Below are 26,576 nucleotides of genomic sequence, written 5' to 3'. Positions count from 1 at the left end.
ATACATCAAGTTTCATACACTAAGAAAATATATACATTTAAAAAAACATATGAACAGAAATTAATTTGATTAAGTACTATGTCTCTAACAAAATACATGACTTTTGTATGTACTCATGTACTTATGTATTATGTAATTATTCATTGTAATATTTCTTAGTATTTATTATTATATCAATAATATTCTTCATATACATTTTAAACTTTATTTGACTTCAATGTATTTCATTTTATGTTCTCATGTCTACTTCGAAGCACGCTGCACGTGAATTGTATTACTCTGACATCCCTCAACATTATATATTTGAGTCCAAAACCTGTAAGTGGAATTCAAGACAATGAGGAGCAGATACAATTGGCCGTATGTAATATGTTGAACTTTCAATGGATTCTGTGAGGTTTTGTTTGAGGTTACTACTCGTCCATGTAAAAGGAGCAAGATCCTTTACAATTGTTTTGTTCTATTAACATAAATTACGTAAAAATACACCACATAATATATTTACACCCTTCTGAACATGTCTTCCTTTACACACATTATCCCATGTCCACCTTTTTTTCCACTTGTTCAGTGATAATTTATCTTAGTTTTTTCTTGGCTTCTTCAATTTTTCCAGTGTCGTAGTTTTTTGTGTTTATTTTAGGGTTCACAAGCACAATGTAACACTTGGGGAAAAAAATGCAGACAAGCACTCCGGCACTAGAAGAGAGAATAGCAAAGATTTCCACTGCCACCATGTACTTCCCCTTTGTGCTCAGATATGCTGGGAGAAAAGAAGCCCAGACACTGAGGAAGATCATCATGCTGAAAGTGATCCATTTGGTTTCATTAAAGCGATCTGGTAACTTTCTTGCCTGGAAAGCCACCGCAAAACTGAGGCAGGCAAGAAGACTCAAAAACCCAAGCATGCAGTAGAATGCTGTTTCTGAGTTCTCTTTACATTCCAGGAAAATCTTTTCAACAGAGTCCTTCACATTCAAATCCAAGAAAGGAGGTGAGAACAGCAGCCACAAAACACAGATAGTCAATTGCATGAATAAGCAAGTGAGCACTATTGAAGAAGGAATCTTCACCGCCAGCCAACTCCTGTATTTACTGTTTGGTTCCCTGGCTTTGAAAGCAAGAACGACAATCATAGTTTTGGCAAGAATGCAAGAAACGCAAAGGGAAAAAACAACACCAAACACCATCTGGCGGAAAAGACAGCTCCTCTTCTCTGGTCTCCCAATGAATAGTAACGGGCAGAGGAAGCAGAGAATAAGGGAGAGTAGGATGAGGTAGCTGAGGGATCGATTGTTGGCTCGAACGATTGGAGTCTTGCTGTGCCTAAGGAATACAACGAGAACTGAGGCTGTAGTTAGAGCTAAGACTATTGAAATGCCACTTAACAGCATCCCTAAAGTCTCATCATACTTGAGAAATTCTAACTGTTTTTTAATGCATGTGTCTCGATGAGGATTGGACCAGTGATCTTCAGGGCATTTCAAGCAGGTCCTCATACCTGATGAGTAAATGGTAAAGAGTACATATTTAGTTCATTCAAACAAGTGTTGCTACAATTGCAATAGTCTAGCAATATTTTTGCGTGAAATTTTTTCTGCTAAAACATGAGCACCAGTCATTTTGTGTTTGCTATTAGCTAGCGACCAAGCAGTCAACTGGCCTGTCAAACATTCTTGATGAATTCCCTTGCTAGGAGAGGCTGATCCATGATATGCAATTGAGTGATCACAGTAATATGCCTACAGTTTAACATAATATATGTCACCTTTGGGGGCAAATATGCTTTAAGGAGATATCATTTCTTTGGTTGCTGGGAGTTTTGGTAATTTTTATCTTTTTGTGATCATTTGTTTTAATTGTGGTGATTTTCACGTATCAACCGACTATTACTGCTCATAGTACCAGGTGGTTCGTATAAGCATTTTAATGCATATCCGATACCACATAACAATTTGATCAAAACATTTTATGGCATGTTCATACCTTATAATAATGATCACTATCTGTACTTTCTTTTGTAAGTTATGGCATGTTTAAAGTCACCAATAATGATAACATAACAAACCTGACCAATGTACTTTACATAGTTTTTTTTTTCATTTTAATTATCAAGTTCTGAAAATAGGACTTAGCAAGAAGTTGTAACATCATATGTTGTTTTATCATAAATTAGGTTTTATGCAACACTTGTATGCATTCCAAAATTAACAGATATTTTGTTTGATTATAGTCCTTGAGTACAAAGAAGTTATCAATTGGTTTCTGGAAGTCAAATTTGCTTGTGTGTTGTTTAGGTGTCTCTGGTGTGAATCCTTGATTCCAGACATACTTGGGATAGATCATCAAATGGTAGCACAAAATGAAAGGAGTCCAGATAATGCTCTAGTTTCATTTGCGCTACTTTTGGAATGGACAGGTCACCTTATTCTGAAAGATGACCTGTGGATTTTAGGAGGGGTTGAACATTTGCACAAAGATGCGCTTTCCAGCCCTCTTTCATAAATTAGTTTCAGGAATGCTGAATGAACTACTGAGCCTGTGTTGGTGCGGTGCTGCTAGCCTACCCTGCTTCATTGATTGGAGAAGTGGGTGGGCTACACTGGTGATCCAGCAGTGTTGATCATTTTGGTTGCCTGGCACCACCACAGACTTATACCTCCATGGCTCCCAACCCCACTTTGCCCACACACCTGGAGGCCTTCCAGTGTTTTCATCATTCCCCTTCTCTATTGCCCTTGAGCAGCTGATCTCTTGATCCTGAAGTCGATTATGTGGTGATCTCACTGTGATACATCTGCTCTTGGCTGTCAAGGTGCGACTCAGTGTGAACTTCAGTTACCTCACAACGCAACAGTTGATTTCATACGAAATATAGCATCATATTGTACCCATCGGGTTAGCTGAACCAAAAGGTCATATCTACTTACTAACATGCCAAGTATCCATTTAACAATCCCTGTAGTGTACACGTAGGGTTGTAAGTCCCAGTTTATTACCACCTACGCTTCCAGGGTGGTACCAAGCTAACTGTACTTCTGTGATAGGTCAATTGTTGTTTTGAGTTGACATGAGAGAGAGTCTTGTATCTTATTCTCAGTCTGCTTTGACATTTGTGCAAAGCATAACTTCTTCTGTGAGATTTGGCCATCATCTGCCCTCATCAAGGTAGACCTACGATTTTCAACAACAACCTCTGTGTATCTATCCCTAGCTTCTTATCCTGGCTTATTTTTACTTACATATCAACAAACCTCCTCGGCTCCATTTGCAAAATTGTCGCCCTAGGGTGCACATTTCCTTCTTCAAAGCAGGGTCTATTGGCTAATTTTGCTAAAGCAATGGTTAAATACTGTCCTTAAGTGGGTTAGTGGTGACTGTGCCTTCTAGGCTGGCAGCCTTCTGCACCAAATCGGAACTACCGCTGGAGCTGCGTAGCATGCAGTAAGAATTTGCCTCCTTTAACTGTGATGAAAAACCTGCTTTATTCTCAGTACCAATAGTGGGGTGACAAAGAGATCCCGGCTCCTCCCTGAGGCAGTGGATGATAGCCCTGTATGCAGAATGGGGACGACTCCCTGGTCACCCCCATTTAGCCCTGTCACTCTGCATGGAGCATTGCACACACCCCTCAAAGCAGCGTCAAGAGGATGCAGGCCTGGCCTCACCAGAAACTATCATGCCAACTCTAAATCACTGACAACACGTATTGAGTCTACCACACTGAAGACAGTCTCTGGATGTCTGCACACATGCACAGATCCGCACCGACAAGAAATCCAAGATGGAGGACTGGACTCTTAAAGTTTTGCTACAGCTATGGGGGAAATACATTCCACGTCAACCAATCACTTAGCAGCAATGATAGGGATACACATGTGCAGGCCCTAACACCCAGGCCAGTCTAAGGGGAGGACTCGCCAGAATATAACAGGGATGTCAGAGGAAGAGAAGTGCGGAATTTGGTGAAAGTTGTGACCGGTGCATGGAGTGAGTTATCAACTCGGAAATTAGGTGATAGAGTTGGGAGAGAGGCAGCAGTGAGAGAAGAATGCTGGAGAAAAGAGTGGATAATAGGTATTTTAAGTTGGGAAGAGAAACAGAAGGTGGTAAGAGGGAAACATCAGGAGGTGGCATGAAGAGGACATCAGGAGGGGGAAGCAGGAAGACATCAGGAGGTAGTCTGTGGAGTAGATTAAAAGGTGGCAGGTATAACAAAGATATCAGGAGGAGGTTGGGAATTAGGGGAAAGCACAGATAGCTAGGGAGGTGATAGCTAATAAGAGCAGGAAGGAGCAAAAGGGTAAGCTTAACACAATGCAGGGGGGTGCTGGCATCCCCACTTAAAAGGGGTTAACAGCAAGGTGGAAGGACGAACAGTACATGACATGCCATCAAGGAGGATTAGAGAGGGTGTGCAGAGGGAAGACATCCATACCCTGGGAAAGGGAGCTGATAAAAACCTGTTAGTTGCTTTGTGGAAACCTTGGAATCCAAACCCAGTTTTCTCTTTTCCTTTGCCGATGGGGAGCAGGTGGAAGTGGATCTATGTCACCTGGCCTAAGCTCCGCCCACCTGGTGCCTTCCTGATTGACGCTCTTTTTCCCCACTTAGCAAGCCCCACCCACCTGGTGCCTTCCTGGTTGCTGCTCTTTTTCCCCACTTAGCAAGCCCCGCCCACTCGGTGACTCTTTCCCTTTGCAGATGGGGAGCAGGTGCAAGTGGATCTAGGTCACCTGGCCTAAGCACCACCCACCTTCTTAGCCCTGCCTGTTCCTTCCTGCTCTTAACTCTTAGATCAAGGGCGTTTCTCGCCCAGGCATCAGAAGTGAAGGGCAGATGAAGAAAGGGCAATTCCTGTTTGGCCTAAGCCCCGCCCACCTGGTGTCTTCCTGGACGCTGCTCTTTTTCTCCACTTAGCAAGCCCTGCCCACCTGGTGCCTTCCTGGTTGCCGCTCTTTTTCCCTACTTGGGGAGCAGGTGCAAGTGGATCTAGGTCACCTGGCCCAGATGAAGAAAAGGGCTATTCCTGTTTGGACCTGTTCGGACCAGGAGGACCCAGAGCCCAAACCCCTGCCCAGACAGCAGGTAAGCATGCACCAACATGTGTTTACTCCATCTGTCTCCACAGGCCATCCCCACCATCATCAGGCAACGCCAACATCAACTTCTCAAGTGCTGGGGTGAGAACAGGTGCTCCTTGGTGCAGTAAGTTGTGTATTTGTAAAAGTTTTATTCTCGTGCTGCAGCGTGTGTGTATGGTTCGCTCGCAGTGGCACCTCCCTGACTGCGTGGTCCCTCGCAGCTCCCTATCGCGTGTGCCTGGTGCCCCCTTCTCCAGCCTCCTGCACCCACGCACCCCCTTTGCTCTTCCACATTGACTGCCCTGTTTTGCACAGTATTGCTTTGTGTTCTGCTGCATTCTTCCTTCTTCTAGGTTTACATTTGTTGACTGCTTTGTTCTTTTGTATATTGTTCTGTGTTCTGATGTGCCCCACCCGCCTCTAGGATCTCTTTTTAATGACTTGTCTGTTCCTGATGACCTGGTAACCTGATTTGCTTACCACTGGGCTGCCTTGTTTTCTGCCTACTCTTCCATCAGAGATCTTGTCTACTTAGTCAATCGTCCACTATTGTCTTGTCCCTTTCTGTATCGTATGCTTGCACCCCTTCTTTTGTCCTTCCCTAGTGTTTCCCCCACCTTTCCCCTCCACCCCTCTTCCTCTCTCCTCTTCCCCCACCTACTTTATGGTGCTCTCTGTCTCTCCTATCTTTTCAAACTGCTTCTCTATCGACTATCCTCACTAAATCTGGTAGGAAGAAGTTCAAAAAGGATATCCTGGTCTCCAACCCAGGCCTCCCTATCGCTGACACCTATACCAGTGCTTCCTCCAGACAGACCCTCACTGATTTCCTCTTTGTCGTTCCCTCACCAAATCTATGGACTCTTCATATGGTCTCTGTGCTCTCTCCTTTCTCTTCTTCTCCCATTAATGGTGGCACCCGGTGGGAGGCCCTCCTGGCCCCCTTCCACTCCTCTAAGGTCATCATTAATGTTTACCTGAATGGCATCGTCTTGTCCAAGGCCCTCAGGCCAACCTTCTTCTTTTTGATAGGCGCTTTCTGCACCTCACCAATTTCCTTTCTTCTCCTGCTGTCCCTTTTCTCCCTTCTTCTGCTTCCTTGCCTCCCCCCTCTTCCTCCTCCTTGGCTACCTTGCCCTCTCCTCCTTACTCTTCTGCCCCCCATTAGGCTCCTTCGACACCTCCGCAGGGCGTACCTCTGATTTGTACCCCTCCCAGGAAGTTGTTCAAGGTTGTTAACCTTCTCCATAGTCCCACTCTCAGCACTCGCTCAGCTGTTAAACACGCCTCTGCCATCTGCCACCTCCTGGAAGAACTTGATCTCAATGTCCTCAGTCTCACCGAAACATGGTTCACGGCCAGCTCGGTCACAAGCTTTGACTCTCTCCTCCCTGATGGCTACAGATCCTCTCTGCGCCCAGATCCAACCTTTCCGGAGGTGGTGTAGCCTTGATATTCCCGTAGTGGATTCCTGCCTCTGTCATTACTATGCCGGCCTACTCCTCTTTCGAATGCCTTGTCTGCAGGCTGTCTCTCTCTCCTTTGCCACTCTCTTACCGTGGCTACTATCTATGGGCCACCTGGTCAGATCACCTCCTTCCTCTCTGAGTGGGCGGACCTCTCCTCCTCCCTCCTGGCCTCGACCACTCAACTCCTCCTTCTTGGAGACTTTAACATCCACCTGGATGCTTCCTGTCCCTCCTCTGGACTCTTTTGCGAGCTCTGCGACTCCCTCTCTCTTTCTATTCTCCCTCTGTCCAGACTCACTCTGCAGGGCACACTCTGGATGTTCTGATCTCCTCAGACGTCCCCCTCTCTACCCCTCTAACCACTCCTCTCCACTGGAGTGATCACTTTCTCCTTTCCTCCCATCTCTCGTTCTCTACCCCTCAGGCCAAGCCAACTCCAGCACTGTCACCTACCTTCTCAGTCATCCAACCCATGAAGCATGTGTCAGTTGAGCCTTTTTCTGCCACTTTCTCTCCCCCTCCTCATCCTCTGGCTAACTCACATCCTGATACAGCCCTTTCCATGCTCCACTCTTCTATCTTGGATACTCTTGATGTTCTTGTCCCTGTCATGAGGATCTGCATGAAGCCCAAAGCCAAGTGCAACTCCTGGTATGCCTCTGACCTCGTCACCCTTAAACACAAGTGCAGGGTGGCTGAGAGGAAATGGCTAGCTTCTTGCGCATCCTCTGACAAAGTGGCCTGCCGCCTGCTCCAACGGCAATACCAGCTCTCTGTTCGCACTAAGAAGAGAGCCCCCATCCAAGCCCACATCTCTGCAGCATCTAACAACTCGGCCAAACTGTTTAAAATCTGCAAGGAGCTGGCCAATCCAGCTGCAGTCTCTACCTCTCCTGTCCCCTAGCAGGCCCTCTGCACAGCCCTGGCTTCTCATTTCATCTCTAAAACCCAGGACATCCTGTCCACCCTCTTGTCTTCTCCTCCTCCTCCCTCTATTCTCTCCTCTACCTCCAGCTGCACTGTGGCCACCTCTCCTCCCTCTTTCTCTTCCTTTCCTCTATTCTCCCTTGACGAGGATTCTATACAAGTCCAGTCTATAAAGGTCTCGTCAAAACAGGTTCTTCCCTGTTCTTCCAAAACCATCAAGGACCACATTGACAGCCTCCCTCCTGCCCTGTCTGCAACCACTCCTTCACCACTGGAGCCTTCCCTTCCCCCCTGAAGCACTCTCTTGTGCACCCTCTTTTCAAGAAAACCTCAGCCGACCCCATCCTGCCCGGCTAGCTATCGCCTGATCTCTATCACTCCTTTCTTGGGTAAAGTCATGGAAAAGCTGGCCATCTCCCAGCTTAATCTTCACACTGAATCTGTTGGTTGTCTCCATGACCATCAGTCTGGCGTCAGAGCAGCCAGAGGCATGGAAACTGCTCTACTGAACATCTGTGAAGGCCTACTCTCTAACTTTGTTTCTAATCTCCCCTCTGTCATCATCTTACTTGATCTCTCTTCTGCCTTTAATACGGTCAACCATGCCATCCTGCTCAATCAACTCAGTGATAACGTGGGTATCACCGATCAGGCCCTGGCCTAGCTGACCTCGTTCCTCTCTGATCAACCCTCCCAGGTCCAACTGGGGTCCTTCCTTTCCTCTATCTCACTCTCTACCTTTGGTGTTCCCCAACGGTCTAACCTCTCTCCCTGCCTATTCAACCAATACCTGGCACCTCTCGCCCACTGCATTGCCACTCTCTGCTCCAACTTTCAGTGCTATGCAGATGACACTCAGCTCCTTTTGAGGCTCCCCTCTGACACCTCTTCTCCTTCTCTCATCTCTGACTGTCTGTCTGCTATCCAGGAGTGGTGTGCCGTCAATGATCTCTGCCTTAATGCCAGTAAGACTGAGATACTCCTCATCGGCACACCTGCACCCTCCTTTCCTGTCACTCTCTGGCCGACCTCGTCCTGCCCTCTTCCTGCTCTCACCTGAGGAGGCTAAGAACCTCTGGATCATCTTCGACTCTACACTCTCCTTTTCTCCTCACATCTCTGACGTTTCTAAAAAGTCAAACTACAAACTGCACCTCCTCAGAGGTATTCTTCCTTTCCTCTCCTTCCCACAGAAGCTCACTGTCTCTAGAGCTCTGATTCTCTCTATGCTGGACTACTGCAACAGCCTCTTTCTAAATCTGCTTGCTTCTACTCTCCGCCCTCTGCAACTCATCCAGAACAGGACTGCAAGACTTGTCCTTGGCCTCAATCCCAGGGATCGTATCTCTTCAGCACTGAAATCTCTGCATTGGCTCCCAGTGGCTGCAGGGATTAAGTTCAAGACCCTCTAAATTGTCCACAAGGCCTTCTGAGGCCTGGGTCTTGAACACCTCCAACTCTCTCTTCGTAAATACACTACTACTTAAGCTTTTTGCTCCTCCACCTCCAACTCCCTCAGAGTTGGTCACTTCTCTAAGCAACGAGTTGGTGGTAGATCTCTTCATTTCGGCTGGGGCCTCCTTCTGGAACAGCCTCCCTGCCTCTCTGAAACTTGAGGAGAACCATCTCTGGTTCCGGAAGCACCTCAAGACCTTCCTCTTTGCTTCTGCCTTCTCTCTTCCTCTGCCATGCTGATTTCCTGTCTGATACGGCACTGGTCACATGGCTACCCTCTGATTCGGGCCCAGGCCCCTGCCCACCCAGTTGCACACCCGCACTGCCTCCCGGCAACCCATGCACTTGGGTCTGTATCTGTAACCCTACAGTCCCCCGACCTGCAATTTCGGACACCTGCTGTCTGCATTTTCCCTTACACCTGCCACCTGCTGGCCCTACTTCTTGTTATTATTTTTATCCCATGTACAGCACTGCCCCCCCCCCTCTTTCCCCTGGCACTTTTCCCCTCCCACCTCCCCTGCCCTTGCGCAATATCAATGTCACTTGGCCTAGTAAGATCATTGCCTCTGACCGCCCTCTGTCCCCCCTTCCCTGCTTCGTCGCGCCTTGAAACACTTGTGTATAGGTGTGTTACAAATGCCATATAATATCATATCATATCATATCTCTGTCTACATTTGGAAGAGCAACTCCAGTTTCCTATAGGCTGATGGGAGAAACACAACAATGTCTACTGGAGCAGCAGGAAATATAGGGAGTGCCATATCCCACTATCAAAGGAAGACAAGCCAGAAGGTGATGGAGAAAGAACCAAAAAGACTGTGAAGATAGGGGCAGCACTCGAAACTCTTGTGAACATTAGAGGGTAACCCTTGAACTGGATGATCTGTTACCAAAATACTGTCCTGACACTTTGTTTTTGAGTTTGACATCAAAAAGGATTTTTTGTGTTAAAATAAAACCTGTATTAACCTAATGTTGTTGGACTCTTTGTGCACCGTTGTGTGGACATAGCACACATCTTGCAATGCACTCAAGAAATCAGTGCAAGAATGCGTTAAGTTGAAAACAGTGTTGCTTCACACTGCTTTATGAGAATATACTAACAAAGGATTATAATATTACGAAATAAAAATGGGGTGGCTCAGAATTCAAACTGTACCACAACAAAATGAGCATCCTGGGGCAAATCTCTGCCAAGTGTAAGGTTACATGGAACTATTCATGGAAGACGACTTGAAGAAGTTCCTGTATTACCAGAGGTTTTCACTTCAATTTATTCTCTAGTGACATCACTGCATTATGATTCCCAAGCATATATTGGTGATACTCCTGGTCCTATTATTGCATGTCTGCTGACCTACAGAGATACAGATGTGGTCTTGACATGTGCAGGATATCAGGCAGAACTTAAAAAAATATATATATGTATGTCTTAAGGCTGTCCAATCAACACACAAGTCATCCTAAGCCAACAAAAAACTGCATAGAGACACACACACATTCCTTGAACCATGCTTTTTCTGGCCAAACTGCATATCCGACATAATGAAAACTTTCTTCACTTCTCGATAGGACCATACACCATTTTGTACATTGCATCTAATATTCCAATACATATCCCTCACCCTGAACCTCAGCCTCTACTCCAAACTCCCCTGGGCCAACTGATTCAGTCAAAAAACATGCTCTCCCTGGTTCTTTGTATTCCCTTTGGGTAATTCAACTCACTGGTTGTTTACTGCCTTTGTGCTGCAAGACTTGATGGATTGTCCCAATATGTTTGGAGTCTCCTGTCTAGTTATGCAGTTTGTGGATGTCCCACTGACATGTTCTACTGATATTTTGGTTCTTGGAATTGCAATGTTAGGTTTAGGTGAGGATGTGGTTGGGGTGTTTTAGGATTAAAGAGTGCCAACTCTCACCTTATTTGTTTCTCTTATCTATTGAATTGCTTCTGGTCCTCATCGGTCACAAGCACAGGCATAGAGGCATATCATTAGACACTGATGATATTTTCGTGTACAAACAGGATCCCACTATAAATGTAGCCCCTATTATGATCGCTGTTCTGGCTGATGGGGCTCTTTTTGGATTTGATGTCAAAAGGGCCAAAACAGAAATATTCCCTCTTACTAGTGATCCTTTTGATGGACACACGCCCATGTTGCCTATTTGGGGGCTAAGGTGGTCTGGCGCATGGAACCCTCTAGAGCTTGAATTTGTGTTTCTATATTCCTGTATTTTTTAATAGGTTGAAGACATGGTTGTCCTTGCAACTTTCACTGTATGGTTTAGGTATTACCCAAATTGACCTTTTACAATTGACCTTTTGCACAATTGACCTAATTATAGTGGTCCTATTTGACCTTCTGCACAATTGACCTTTATATTATTTTAGTTATTTTATATATGTATTGGGTTGGTTTGTGATTATAAATAATATAAGGGGATTGGGTGGAGGGATGCGGGGGGTTTTGGATTGGGTGGGGGGTTGTGGGGGATTTCCCCCCACATATATGCCCTAATTGACCTTCTAAATTAGGTAAATTCTCCCGAGGTAAATTCTCCCGAGGTCAATTGTGAAAAGGTCAATTAGTGCACAACCATGGTTTAATGTCCATGTTGAAAATGGTTGCACATCACAAATGATTAGATTTCTATACTAATGGTCCGAGATGGTCTCGCAGGGCCTTTTTCATAACTTGTGGATTCATGTTGCTACCTACCCGGAAGTGCACTGCAAGTGCTGTTTTGCTGTGGGGACCCGCTGGCGTGCTCCTGCCTGTTCCACTACGGGAAGGTGCCCATGCACAAGAGGAAACAAATCATCCGAAGTTCGGCGAAACGGGCTGCTGGACTTCACTCTCCAGAATCCTCATTGTGCGTGACCCGCCCCCTCCCATCCGCCCGCCGTTCCTCGTTGTGCATTAAACCCAGGTGCACGCGCACCCGCGCGCGCACCCCCGGAAGTGTACTGAAAGTGCTGTTTTGCTGTGGGGACCCGCTGGCGTGCTCCTGCCTGTTCCACTACGGGAAGGTGCCCATGCACAAGAGGAAACAAATCATCCGAAGTGCGGCAAAACGGGCTGCGGGACATCACTCGCCAGAGTAATTATACTGCTTTCAACCTACTTTGGGACTTATTGCCATTGAACATTGGGCTATGTGTTTGGCCCCTTTCTGACTCTCCCTAGTTCCAACATCATAAGGAGCCTGTACTCTCTCCTAAGGAGCCTGCGTATGCACTGTGTCTTGCATTTCCTACTAGGCAAGTGCTCTAGTAGATACTTATGTTCCTTTCTTTCTCTTTCTGTACGCAGATCCTCATTGTGCGTGACTCGCCCCCTCCCATCCGCCCGCCGTTCCTCGGTGTGCATTAAACCCGGGTGCACGCGCACCCGCGCGCGCACCCCGGAAGTGCACTGCAAGTGCTGTTTTGCTGTGGGGACCCGCTGGCGTGCTCCTGCCTGTTCCACTACGGGAAGGTGCCCATGCACAAGAGGAAACAAATCATCCGAAGTGCGGCGAAACGGGCTGCTGGACCTCACTCTCCAGAGTAATTATACTGCTTTCAACCTACTTTGGGACTTATTGCCATTGGACGTTGGGCTATGTGTTTGGCCCCTTTCTGACTCTCCCTAGTTCCAACATCCTAAGGAGCCTGTACTCTCTCCTAAGGAGCCTGCATATGCACTGTGTCTTGCATTTCCTACTATGCAAGTGCTCTCGTAGATACTTACGTTCCTTTCTTTCTCTTTCTGTACGCAGATCCTCATTGTGCGTGACCCGCCCCCTCTCATCCGCCCGCCGTTCCTCGTTGTGCATTAAACCCGGGTGCATGCGCATCCGCGCGCGCACCCCGGAAGTGCACTGCAAGTGCTGTTTTGCTGTTCGGCTGTGCGGCAGGGTAAGGGGCGAAATTGTCGATTGAGACATGTTCCGTTAAATATAGTATTTCATGGTCAACATTGGTGCACAATTTTGTACATACCTGTGTGTAATTCTGGAGATTCACTTGTTTAGCTGGGATATATTCACGAGGATCGTTTGCTCTATTTTAGCCACCTAGAGCAAGTGTGTTCAGAGCTATTTTCTTGCTGTATATTTAACACATAAGTCGCAGTATGGTTAATGGCTTGCGAAGTGGTCGGAAGCTTCTAGAACCGGTATCTATAATACCTGGCCCCGCTGTGAGCGAGGATATGTCCGCTGAGTTTGTGGCTCCACTTATTCCACAAGCTTCTATGTTATCTACACCGGGCTCTTTTGAGAGTGAGGCAACGTCTGTTGATCTTGTGGCCGCATCGGTACACCAAGCTACGATGTCAGAAGATGGTGCAGGGGCTGATGAGTGCACTCCAGCAGTCCTAAAAACCAGGGTATTCAACGAAATGGGGTTTGCTCCCAAATTTGATATTAATGCTATGATACACTGCTCTGGTAATAGGGCTGACCCTTCAGTGAGAAACACTAAATTTGAGTTTAAGGATCTAAATAATAGTGCTCCAAGTAATTCCCCTGCAATTGACTTGAAACAAAGTACTGATATTGGAGTATACAGTATCTCCAACATCTCCTATAAAGAAGAAACAGTGGATTGCTCAGTAATGGGTCCCACCATTGAAGCAGAGCTAAGCAAACGTATTTGTCTCTCTCTTGGACCTTCAACTCCTGTAAATCAGAAATTGGTCAGGAGAGAAGATGTTTTCATGTTGAGTACTAGAAGTAAACCTGTTCCCATTAGCAATTCTGACACTTTGAGTGGTGAAACTGTCAAACTGACCTGGGAAATTGATTTTGAATCAAATGAATCCTTAAATAAACCCATGGTTAGTTCACCTAAGGCTTCTAGTGCTCAAACTGCACTAAATGACCGGATGAACCTTGATATTAAAGAATTCCAATCTAGTTTGATTGGAAAAGATAAAGATGCCTCCTTCTGAGAGCATCACACTTGATGCACCATCTCTAAGTCCTGATTTCCCTGTTTTATCAAGAATTCTCAACTTACTGGATAAGAGTCATGAGCGCTCCCACTATGAAATAGGAATCATGAGAGAAGCTATCGCTGACTTATCTAACAAAACTAACAAAATTGAAGGCTTACTGTTCACTTGTGACGCGGTGGCTACTCTAACTAATGGACTACCCAAGAAAAAGGATATGGTGGATAGTGGCATTCAATTTGATGGCATATTTAACATACCTACGCAGAAAAGACGCTCTTATGCCAGTACTGCTTCCCCAGATCTTTTATCTCAACCTGTACACAGACTGATGTTATTGTTGATGACTTGTGTAAAGTTCTGTTCAAAAAATTGAGTATCATCTGGATAAAATGAATACAGAGACTTGTGCATCTCAAGCAGTGATCTCTCCTGCTGTCACCGGGGTTGAATTCATGAAAAAATCCCAAAGTCCTGATAGCCTTTCCCAGCTGATGGATTTAATTGATCTAGGGGTGAATGTTCCATGATGGGAGACCCAAAAATGTCTGAATCTATTGACGGTGATCTCCCACTGAAACCTATAACAGTTCTAACCCGAAGGGAAAAAAGGCTAGCTGGCAGGGCTTTGAAAAGGAAAGCTAAAGCGTCGGCCTTGGCAAAGAAACATGGGAAGGCCGCGCTAAATGCCCAAACAAAAGCTATGCCGGTCATACCTGAGAACGACGCAGTGATTAATCTTTCTCAACTTGATGACGAATCAAGACTGTTACTTGATATCAAGCCCCCTAATAAAAGCAAAGAAAAAACAAATGGGGATAAAAAACAAAAGAGTATCCAAGAAATTGTTAATGTAAAAAGGACTAGGGGGAGGATTGATTGTTCCTCGAACCCCCAATCCAGTCTACCCCCCTCAGGCATCTCTAGGGGGGGTTACAAATGTCGCTCTCTCAATTCTACCCGATAAACCATAAACAAACTTCCGTCTGCAAAGGGAAAAGTAAGGTTACGATACCCAGGGCTTGTATCTCTCAGCCCGCTGACAATGACCCACTAGATGGTTCTTCTGCTGAGCCATGGATGTTGGGTGTATTGGGGAGGGATCCATTAAGATGTCTGGAAGGTTCAAAGGTCTTAAAAGCTGATATAGGGCCTATGCCTTCACCGCCTAAAGTTATGTCCTGTAAAGAAAATGAAGCTATAGCAACAACTGAATTGGTTGATCTAAATGTGGCGGGTTGTTCTAATAGCAGCCCCAAAGCAGACAACAATGAGTTTGAGTCCATTCTTGATCCACCGTACATACTTGGTTGGGAAAGTGACCCCAATATTAACGGCAAATTAACTTTGAATCGGTCATCCCTCCTAAAAGCGTTTCACACAATACCCTGCCTGAGAACCATAGTATCAGATGATATTGATTGGGTAAGACTAGCTAACAGATACAATAACAGGATGACATGTGGATTCTATTCCAAACTTATTCTGAAACTTGTTTGGGAACAAAAAGAAAACTTTGAATTCATTGGATTGACCCCCTTTTTATTACAGTCTGATTCTGATGCTAGAATTTTCCTTGATAAACCTACTGTTTCCACAGTCACCAGTGACCATAATATGATGCTAATCCAGCCTCCCCAAATCAGTGGTGATCTGGTTAAACAGTTATTAGCAATGGCTGCCTTATTATCAGGTTTAAATACACTACCGCATTCTACATCGGCGACTGTATCGGTGGTGCAACCCTAGGCCTGCTAACTTAAAATCAATTGAATGTTTGTGATGGAATTGTTGTGGGTTGGCTAACCTGAAAAGATGGTGGGGTTCCACCAACCCATGTGAACTTCCGGCTATATTGCTATTACAAGAGACAATGCATGCCTCCCAGCTGTCGTTTGATGGTTTTGTTTGTTACTCCCAACCTGCAATCCGAGGAGAAAAGGGTAGACCGTTGGGTGGTCTTGCAATTTTAATAAGTAATGCTTGTAAATATCTAACGGAACGTCTATAAGGATCCAAATGTGTTAGCCATAGAATTAGCACCGGTTTCTCTGCAAGGCAAATTCCTCATCCTGTTGTGCATCTATTGGAATAGATTGACGATAACATTTAATGAATTCACCGACATTCTGGATGCTATCTTAGAAGGTGTTTTTTCTCGACACAATGAGGTTAGTGTAGTGGTTGGTGGCGATTTCAACTCTTCATGCTTAAGGCAAAAGCTTTGTCCGGGATAACAACCCTCTCCTATTGCCCCTAGTTCGGCTAGGAACGGGTTGAAATGGATAGAGTTTTTTCTTAACTGGGACATTCAGATAATTCCTATTAATTCAGTGTACTATACATACACTTGGTCTAGGGGAGGTTTGTATTCACACATTGACAATTTTTTTACATCCTCGAGTACCTGCCTCTTATCGGACAGTGTGAATATCAAGAATTTGGGATTTGGTGATCATAATGCTATTTCAATACAATTGAAATTAGAGGGTTGGGGTTTTACCCCATCTCACCCTCTAAAGTTGGTCGAGAATGGTCGCCCAGGTTTAACGGTCAGATGGAATCCCTCGGTATGTTATCAACTTACGGAGCGTATTAGAGTTGATTAGGGGTTGATCAAATGTCTGAATGATTCTCTCCAGGACCCTGCAGGTGTTGATCAGTATAACTCTAAAATGATCGAATTCCATCTGCTGGAAATGTCTAAGTATAGAAAACCGCCGCCGGTCGTTAAACCACACCGACACAAATTTAATATTGAAATTTACCAACTGAAGAAGACCAGAAATTATAAGTTACATAGATTATCTAGGTTGTTGCTTGATCCAACACAATATTTCATGCAAAGAAAAACCATTTTAGCTACACATAAAATTGCTGTGAAAAACCTAAAAACGCATCTTTACATGAATGACAACTATAATATGATTTATCACATCTTGAAAAGTGATACACGTAAAATTTGGGCTTTGTTAAGAATGATAAATGGTAACAATGAAGGGTTGAAAGAAAATGCTATCTCAGCTGATCAGTGGGTCAGCTACTTCAGGCAGAAATATGAATTACCCATAACGTTTCTAAATTATCCTTATCTAGTGACCCAGAATAATATACCTATGTGCTCCCCTTGGAGCTTAGATGATATTTCACGGGCCATTAAGAAATCTAATCCCTCTAGGGCCATGGGACCTGATGGTATCCCAGCTTGTCTCTATAGATCAGATATACAGTTGTGGGCCATGATCTCGAAAAAAGAATTTGATGCAGTATTTACTTCCCAAACTATTCCGAGCTCTTGGTGCTCTGCTAATATTATACCTATAAACAAACAAGGCCCTATTGATGACCCCAGTAACTTTCGCCCCATTGCGTTAACCGACGTGTCCTCTAAGGTATTTTGTCAACTAATTCTGGAAGAACTCCAAGTATTTATGAAAACTAATGCCACTCTTTCTAAATTCCAGACAGGTTTTCGCCAGCAAATGGGTTGCACTCTTAATGCTACCATTATCGCCCATATTGAGTGGAATTCCAAGCATAATCACTCTGGAGCAGTTTACATGGCTGCTCTTGACTTGAGCTCTGCTTTTGATACTGTGGTAAGGAACCTCCTGTGGATAAAGATGAAGGTGTTGGGCTTCCCTGGATATCTAATAGCGCTTATACACCTACTCCATACTGACACCACTTATAGAGTGCACCTTAACAAGGAAGGTATGCTAACCGGACAAATACCATCTAAAGTGGGGCTAAAGCAGGGGTGTACTCTAGCAGCTGTATTGTTCAATTTGTATACCTGTGATATTGAGGAATGTTGGTCAAACGAAGTGATTTACCCAATTCGAATAGGTCGAACCAAATTGAACTATATTGGCTTTGCGGATGATATCCTTATTTTTGACAAAACTCCTTTCGGGCCTACAGCACAAACTTAATGCTTTCAGCTCTTATGCCAATGCCCATAACTTGAAAATTAACCATTCCAAATCACACAATTTGATGTTCAAAGACGGTCATAAAAAGATTTGCACCTACACTTGGTTTATGGAAGATACTCGGATTGCTACAATTCAAGAATTTAAATACTTGGGGTATCCTCTTTCGAATTCATTTTCAAAGTTTTGGTGGAGAAATAAAATATGCGAAAAAATTAAACCCCTTGTTTCCCAAATGAGACTAATAATGGGTAAATACTGTGGGTTCTCGCTCTTGCCCGTTCTTCAATTTTACACCCTAAAAGTGGAACCTTCAATTCTCTACATGTTAGATATGTGTTTATATGAAATAGACGACATCTTAGATACATTTCAAGGAGGTATTTGGAAAAATGTGCTAAAGCTTACTCCATCCGTTCCAAATGATATAGTTCGGCATGAACTTGGTATTCTTCCATTGTCAGCTAAACGGAATTGGAGACTTTTGAGTAACTATGTGAAAATTCTGAATCCTCCTGCTAATTCATTGTATGAAGACTTGAAAGAGCATCTTGCTTTGGGTTGCATGAGATCTTTGTCAAAATACGCTGGAAAAATGAATGATCTAATCGGTCTTATTGGTATCCTGAAGGAGGATCTAATGTTAGGTCTTCCTAGTTGCAAACAAAAATTATACCTTTACTACTGGAGCTGCCAGGCTGATAGAATTGGGTCCTATCGATCTTACTATGAGTATGCCCGGTTCAGAAGAAAAATGGGTGAGAGACCAGGATACATATTGCAGTTCCCTTCAGCCTCGGGTCGCAACTCATAATTTGTTTTATACTAATGAACGTTTGTGTAAATGGGGTACTGGTGAAACTGAATTTAAAAATGGCTCCTGTCGATTTTGCAAAGAAATGACCATACCTGAGACTCTTAAACACCTAGTGATCTATTGCAAATATTTTGAAGACCTGAGACATACCAGGTTTGGTGACTATATGATCACCAACTCTATCTTGTCTCGTGAAACTTTATGGAGTAGATGTATGCTGGGTGAAAGCACAAAGTTAATATTGAAATTATTATCGGTTTTAACGACCATTGACTAAAAATTGATGGAGTGCATTGAAAGATAAGATGTCCTTTTCAGTCAAGTTGTATCTAATATGTGAAGGATTGGATTGTTTTATTATGCGAATTTGTGTGGTATTTTTTGTCTTCGTATATTAATGTGTAAAGAAGAATGTTTTTGTAAAAAATGTATTTGTAAAGGTTTTAAACCAAACACAATAAAAAAAAAAAAATAAAAAAAAGATATGGGGTTCTGAGCATGTCAGATTGACATGACCTGACATGGTCAAATCTCTGCATCCAACTTTTAATTGTATGATCTGGTGGATTGAACCCAGTTTGCTTCCTTTTGGTATGTGCTAAATGCATCCTTAGAACATGTTCAGCTTGATAAATGAAGGGCACCTCCCTTTGATCTCAGCAGCATTATTTTAATGATAAATATGATAAGTCTTGCAATACGTTCAATGTCAGGTTCCCTAATTTTATGTTATCTGGTGATATAGGCACTTTATGGTTGGGATGAGCGCCTCTGAAACTTCCCTGATGTTTTTTCAGATTGGATATAGACATGTTCAAAACATGGGATGCGGTGGTCATACATTTGGTCATATGTATGTATGTGGTATATTTCTGACAATGGCAACATTTTGATTCTGATTTTAACTTTGCAATATTATTGTTAGCAGGCATTGTTTTTGTCATAAAAGGCCTACTTTACCATATGGTCCCAATTCAAACCCTTGTTTGTGGTACATAGTACTTTCATTGGCAGTATAAAACGAGTATCATCTCTGTACAATTCTATTAATTTAAACACTGATAATCCTCCTTATTCTCATTATGGAGCTAGATGTAGGTAGGAAGAAGACATAGGTCACACGTTGACCCATGAGCAACGGACTCCTTTCTTTTGTTTACTCTTCCCACTACATTCCTTCTGAAGGTTTACCTTTCACTCACTTTATGAGCAGGGGGCTGGGCAGTCCCTGTTCTGCTAACAGTGTTTTATACCCATGCTGCTGAAGAGGGGCACTTGTCTATGCCTTTACTGAAGGTGAAAGGCATATGTGCGCAGTTTGTGGGTGATGTACATGTTGTTGTATTCATGGATCAATGTACACAAATTAGCTACATTCATCGGTGTGATGTCTCTGTTCACAAATAATTGCACACATGTTGTGCCAACTGCTGCCTTTTGTTTGTTTAAATACATGAGTCCAAAACTGCACTATGTACTTGTGAATGACTATTTGGTAGTTACAGATATATAAGCAATACTATCCAATAAATCACTAAAGTGTAGATGCCCAACAGTTCCTTATCTCCCTGCCCACCTAATGGGACAGGCTGAGTCACAATAATGCTTTTAAAATATTTGCAACACTGTAAGTGTGAGCCTACCAGTTCATGGGGATGCCAACTATAGCTTTGCAGGGTAAAGCCAGGAGTTGTCTCCTGTGTGATCAGAAGCTGGTAGCACCTAAAAAAAGACTGTGGGCCTCATTACAAGCTCCCCTCGCGGGACCCGGTAAGTAATGCCTGGTCAAACCAGGTGTGCTTACCGGGTCCCGCGAGGGGAAGAGGGAGCAAACAACGGGCCGCTCATAATCGGCCCGTTGTTTGCTCCCTCCCCATTCAGCCCTATAGGGGCTGAAATGGGAATGGGGAAGGTCCGGGCCCGGGTTCCTGGAGTGAGGAATTACCGGGCCTTCCGAACTCGGATATATATATTCAGTACTCTGTCTAACGTAGCTTAAAGAGACTCCATTTTGGATTTAACTGCAATCAGAAAGGAGAGGTGAAACTTGGCAGCTAATGCTGTGTTTTCGCCCCTGATTGTATTCTCCTGGTGTAGCAAGGTACATTTTTCAAATAAAACTTTTTCAAACTAAAAAGAAAAGAAATGTGCTTAGACTGCCAAAAAAGTATCCATGTCTCACAAACAGAAGCTACCTCAAATGAATACTGATAGAGCCTTTATTTTATTAACCCTACACATCCATGTAAGTTATCTAAAACGAGAGAAGTGCCATTGAGTGTCTAGGTTTGCTTGACTCCTCATAGAGGGCCATTGTACTAGTTGGAAAGGCAGAAAACCTCCATAGTGAGGTCATAGAATCTTCTATTCATTGCATTGAATTCAATGTTCTGAGAATGCTATAAATGCTGCTGATAAGGGCGTGAGGTGACACAGTTTGAACTTAATTGGTGATTGTGTGCTGTTCATTCTTGTGTTCAACCTCAGTGCTGCTATAAGAGATTTAACAAAATGACCTCACCGGAGGTTTGGTTCCCATGCCTGGTTTTTGCCACACTACCTAGTCTCCAGATTAATTCTTGCTACTTTTTTTTATCAGATATGTTAATTTCTTTTGTTATCAGGTTTAATTTGTCGACAAGTCTCTTGTTTTTTTCTTTCTTTGCAGTTGATTCCATTGCTTCATCTTTTGCTTCTTTGGCCGTTCACTTTTTATCCTGTTTGTCTGTGATCCATTATGTTGTTCCAAAATGATATTAGAGCAAATATCGTTTTCTTTCTTCGTTTCCTGTGATCATTGTTGCCCAGAGATCTTTAGGTGATAATATCAATTATTTTTCATATACCATCCACTGGAAGGATTCCTTTTTTCACTTAGCGCAGGGCATATCATGATAATGTGGTATATGCTCTCAGTTGCTGTTCTGTCCTTGCAAAATCGACAAAATATTTTTTAGATTCTGGGATTTGCTTCCTGGCTGCCATTATTTCTCGTGTCAGCAAGATGTTCAGCCGTAGTCTCATAAACATGTCCCTTGTCTTGGATGAAGGGAATATTTTCAGATACGTTGGGAGTTGGTTAATTGATCTGGTGTCGAATGAGCATGGTATATCATGTCGATACTCGGCTTTAGTCTGATTTGTACATATCCAGTCGTTCTCTTTGACTTTTGTCTTGGCTTTTTGTGGTCTTTCTAACAGCATTTCCTGGGAGATGTCTTTGTTTCATTCTTTCTTCTTCGATCGATCTTTTCTAGAGTTCTAGTATTTTGCTAGTGCTGTCAGTTTATTGAGTTCTGATTATTTCGAGCGGTGGGGCGTAAGATTCACTCATAGTTTTCTGGTAAAGGTCAAGTTGTTTCCACTTCACGATGGATTCGAGTGATTGGAGAGCGAGTTCGGCTCGTATGCGCGATATAGGCAGCGACATAGGTAGATTTAATACTTTCTTCAGGAATCTTCCTTCTAGTAGAGCCCAAATGGATTTGTCGATGTTTATCATTGTTTCTGCTCCATAGGTAAGTATTGCTGTTACTTTTTGTTTATAGAATGTCGCAACGGGAGTTAAGGAAAATTTACCATATTTTCAATGTGTTATTTTGGCTTGACGCGCTTGTGATAGGGCTTTTCCTTTAAGATGTTGTGCCCATTCATCCTCTACAGAAGATTGCGATAACCCTACCCCTAGATATTTTATGTTCTTCACTTGCTCCATTTTTTCCTTTCGTATGTGGAAGGAGATTGATAGTCCTTTTTTTTGGTTTGCTTCATTAGTGGCATAATTTGGGTTTCTGTGTATTTATTTCCAGCTGGTTTGTAGTCATGTATTTTTCTAGATTTTGTAGCGCAATCTGTAATCCTCTGGGAGTTTTCGCCAGTATCACGATATCATCCACGTACAGCATGCACGGTATTGCTATGTTGTTTATTTTTGGCGGATTCATTTGCAGTGTGTATATGTTTGCTTCAAGGTCTGCCATGTATGATGGAAACGGGTAGGAGCTAGGGGGTATCCTTGTTTAGCCCGTTCCATGTGTTTATTTGGTCCGTGAGTGTGCCGGCTTTTGACATTCTGATTCTTATGCTGGTGTTATCGTACAGAAGTTTAATGGGTTCAATGATGTTGGTCGGGCACATCCAGGCGTTTAGTTTCTCCCATAGAGTGTTTCTATTTACTGAGTCGAATGCTAGTTTTAAATCTACGAAAGCAGCATACGTCTGCGTTTTCGTTCTTATGGCTTTGTGTTTCAGCAGGTTCAGTAGGAGCAGGTTCACATTGGACCCTATCGTTTTACGAACCCTGTTTGTCTGGTTGTGTATTTCTTCTCTTTTCTAGCCCAGCTGTCCAAGTTTCCTAGTAGGAGTTTCACAAATATTTTTCCCAAAGGATCAAGTAATGTGAGGGGTCGGTAGTTTCTCGGTTCCTTTGTGGAGCCGTGCTAAAATATAGGTATTATTGTAGCTTGCTTCCAAGTATTAGGAATGGTCTTTGTATTCTGTATCAGCTTAAATATGCTCTCGCATATTGATCCCCAGGCCTCTGGATTTTGTTTATTGTCATGTTCGTTAGGCCACTCGGTCCTGGTGCTCTGGAGATGTTTAGGGATCGTATTGCAGTCTGTATGTCTTCAGGTTCCCATTCCCATTGCCATGTTATATTTTTTGCTGCCTGAGTTTTTTCTTTGGAAGGTTGGCGAATTCCATATATTTCTGTGAAGTATGCCATCCAACTTGCTTCCGGTACATCAGTGATCATTGTGTTTTTTATTTGGGTTTGATCGTTTAATAATGTCCATAGTTGTCTTGTATTTATGTTGTTCAGGGTTTTCAGCATTTTCTCTGCATCTTCTTGCATTATTATGGATCTGTTGTTCTTCATCCAGTTTTTGTATTGTTGTTTCGCATGTTTGATTTGTCTGAATTTCCCGCTTTGGTTTTGTTTCATTATTGTTTTTATCTTTAGCCTCAGGTCCTTTTTTTGTTATTATATTCTTGTTGTAGGCATGAGTGTGCTTTTTTGTTGTTAGCTCTTGGTTTGTTCTGTTCTGGCATTTGTATGGTTGTAGTAGCCATTCATAGTTGATTTTATGCGCATCAATTAAGGTTGATTTTTCCATTATGTTTGGCAGTTTTTCAATTGTTTTTTGTCCAATCCTTAGCCTGCTTCTGCCATTATTTATCTCCATTTCTTGTAGTTCCTTTTTTTCAATTACTTGTTTCCTTGTGTTACCTGTTCTCATCATTATGTAGTGATCGCTCTCTTCAGTTTGGATGTTTTGAGCATTACAGATTTCATCGTATATACCGTTGGTCATGTATACATAGTCAATTGTGGCTATTGAGTTCCCTCTTTACCATGTTTCCATCATTCTTCCTGTTGTTGTATCGTAGGTGTCTGATCTTCTCATGTTTCTACATGTTGCATCTTTGATCCATGTTTTTGCACGAGGGAGGAGGTTACATTCATCTATTTCTTTGCCTTTTTTGTCAAAAATGTGGATGTTTAAGTCGCTGCATATTATGAATTCTATCTCTTTATGTTTTTCTTTGGCGTTATCGAGTGCCGAGAATACTGTGTCTATGAACTTTTCTTCAGTGATGCTTACTGGGTTCCAGTATAGGTTCATTAGTCCCCAAGTTTGCTCCATTTTGGCAATCTTATTCGTCGGCGGTTTTTCTGTGTTGTTGTTGTTTTTGCATTCAATTATTGTTGTTTGTATCCATGGATTCACATTTTCAAATTCAATTATGTTGATGTTTTGTCCATTTTTAATGATAGTTAGAAGACCAGATGATGGGCAGCCCTTTGCTTTTTGGATTGCTGGGTTCATTATCACAGTGTAGCTGTCGCATTCTGGTTGTTCTGTTATCCACGTCTCCTGTATGCAGATTATGTCAGCTGTTACGAGTATCTGGTTTGTTGAGTTAAATAAGTGACTATGAACCTGGGTGTTCCATGAACAAAGCGTGATGGTGGCTATCTTCTCTTTATTTAGTTGTTATCTTCGTTGCTTGTACTCTCGTTCGCTCTCCCAGGTTGCGTCATTTAATTGTCTCCAAATTCCCAATTTCCTGTATAATTCATGTCTGTTTTGTTAGTTCGTGTTCATCTGTATTACTCTCTTGGTCTGCGGCGTTGTTGTGTCTACTTTTTTACGATCAGAGTACCTCCTATTTGATATCCTTGTTTTTTTCTGTGTTTGTTGTTTCATCTAGCGTGGTTAGCTCGAATCCTAGCTGTTGGAATGATAGTTTATTGTCTAACATTCTGTCCACTAACTTTCGTGTGATGAATTCGATCATGACTTGGTCCATTGTTGCATCTTCGCAAAATTGTACGGTGTGTATGTCTTTTGTTGTTATTTCTTACATGCTTGGGATCACTTGTATTAATCGCAGTACATTGGTGCGATTCATTATCAAGTTGTCATTTTTTGTTGCTATTCTTCGTAGTTTTATAATTAGATTTTTTTTCTTTGTATGTTTTGTGGCAGAACAAAGTTAGGTAGTTTTATTTTGTTTTCCAATTGTCTATTGATTGCTTCATCCTGATTCTTGTTTGTTCCATGTTTCTCTTTTGGCGTTGCCTCTTCATTCCAATTTATGTTTTCGGCTGATGGTGGTAGTTCATCATCTTACCAGTCTACTTTGGATATGTCATCTAGTGTTAATTCTGTCCTAGAACTCTCTTGCGTTCTCTCTTCTTCAGACTGGTCTTCCTCATAATGGTCCAATATGATCATGGAAGTTTCAGTCATTTCTATTTGCGCTTCTTCTGATTCATCTGTTATATCTTCCATGTATGTTGAGAGATTGATAAGTTCTTCTATTGTTGCATCTTCGATGTAACAGTCTGGTGTTGGCACGTTCTCGTTGGGTGTAGCGATATCTGATTTCAGCTGTTGCGGTGGTTTTCTATTGTCTGTTTTTTTGGTAATTTCTTTTGTCTGGGTCTCCTTTATAGGAATTGTTAAGTTCCTTAAAAAGGCATGTGGACCTCTTTGCCTTTTTTTCCTGGGAGTTATTTCTTTTTTGGCAGTTTCTTTGTTTGCTGGAGTCTTGTATCCTTTTGAGAAGATGTCATGCGTTACTGGGAGTTATTTCTTTTTTGGCAGTTTCTTTGTTTGCTGGAGTCTTGTATCCTTTTGAGAAGATGTCATGCGTTACTGGATCTTTCGGTTTCAATTTTGTATTGGTGTTTTCTGTTATCCTGCTACTTTCTTCTATTTCTCCCAGTGCTGGTTTATCGGTCTTCTTTGCCGCAGCCGGCTCGTCACTTAGAACGATCAGATTTGCTTCGTCGATGGGTGTTTTGTTGTTTTCCTCTGGCCTTCCATCTGCTTTCGTTGTTTCATTTTTTATGCCGTTTTTAGCTGCTGCGTTGACTTGGTGAGGTCATTGTGCTTCGTTGGGGGTCCCAGTGATAATTTTTCGTTAGTGATTGATGTCATCATTGTGATCAGGGCATGTGTCAAGTCTGTTTTTTCGGCTCTGTCGCGGCGTGCAATGTCGAATAGTCTTGTTTGCCACATGTGGCTAACTTGCGCTTCCTTTTGTAAGCGTTCCATTAATTTGCTCATACATTGTTTGAGGTAGCTTTGTTTTGAGTGTGTTAATGCAATTAGAGTCATTTGGTCTTTTATCGATTCTATTAGAGATTCTTGTAGTTTCATATACGGTAGCAGCGATTGTGATGTAGTTGTTATTAGCATGTTTTGACGATCTGACATTGACGTGGGTAGAGAGGCTATCTCTTGGTTGTGCATGTTTTCACATCTACATTTGTTGTGTATAGACTCTTTGCTTTACAGCGATTGATTTGTGTCTTCGTATTGTAGTCCATTCTTGTTTTGTTGGTTTCTCTCGCTGCTTTTGTTTTTTTGTTCATTCGTCGTTGGTTCTATTCCTATTCGTTGATTTGGAGTCATTGTGTCGTT

At 42.9% G+C, this 26,576-nt stretch overlaps 1 protein-coding gene across 1 annotated transcript in view; it reads right to left on the bottom strand.

The window, feature by feature from the left end:
- Positions 1-578: 578 nt before the first annotated feature.
- Positions 579-26,576, bottom strand: part of LOC138514693 (vomeronasal type-2 receptor 26-like) — a 50,978-nt gene continuing 24,980 nt past the window's right edge. Inside the window, exon 3 of the mRNA XM_069630107.1 lies at positions 579-1,501. Coding sequence (XP_069486208.1) covers positions 579-1,501 — 923 coding nt within the window. The remainder of the gene's footprint in view (positions 1,502-26,576) is intronic.

The sequence above is a fragment of the Ambystoma mexicanum genome, chromosome 12 (genome assembly GCF_040938575.1).
Source record: "Ambystoma mexicanum isolate Mex_15411 chromosome 12, UKY_AmexF1_1, whole genome shotgun sequence".
Lineage (NCBI taxonomy): Eukaryota > Metazoa > Chordata > Amphibia > Caudata > Ambystomatidae > Ambystoma > Ambystoma mexicanum.
Note: the sequence above shows the minus strand (reverse complement) of the source record. Positions and strands in the feature narration are given on the sequence as shown.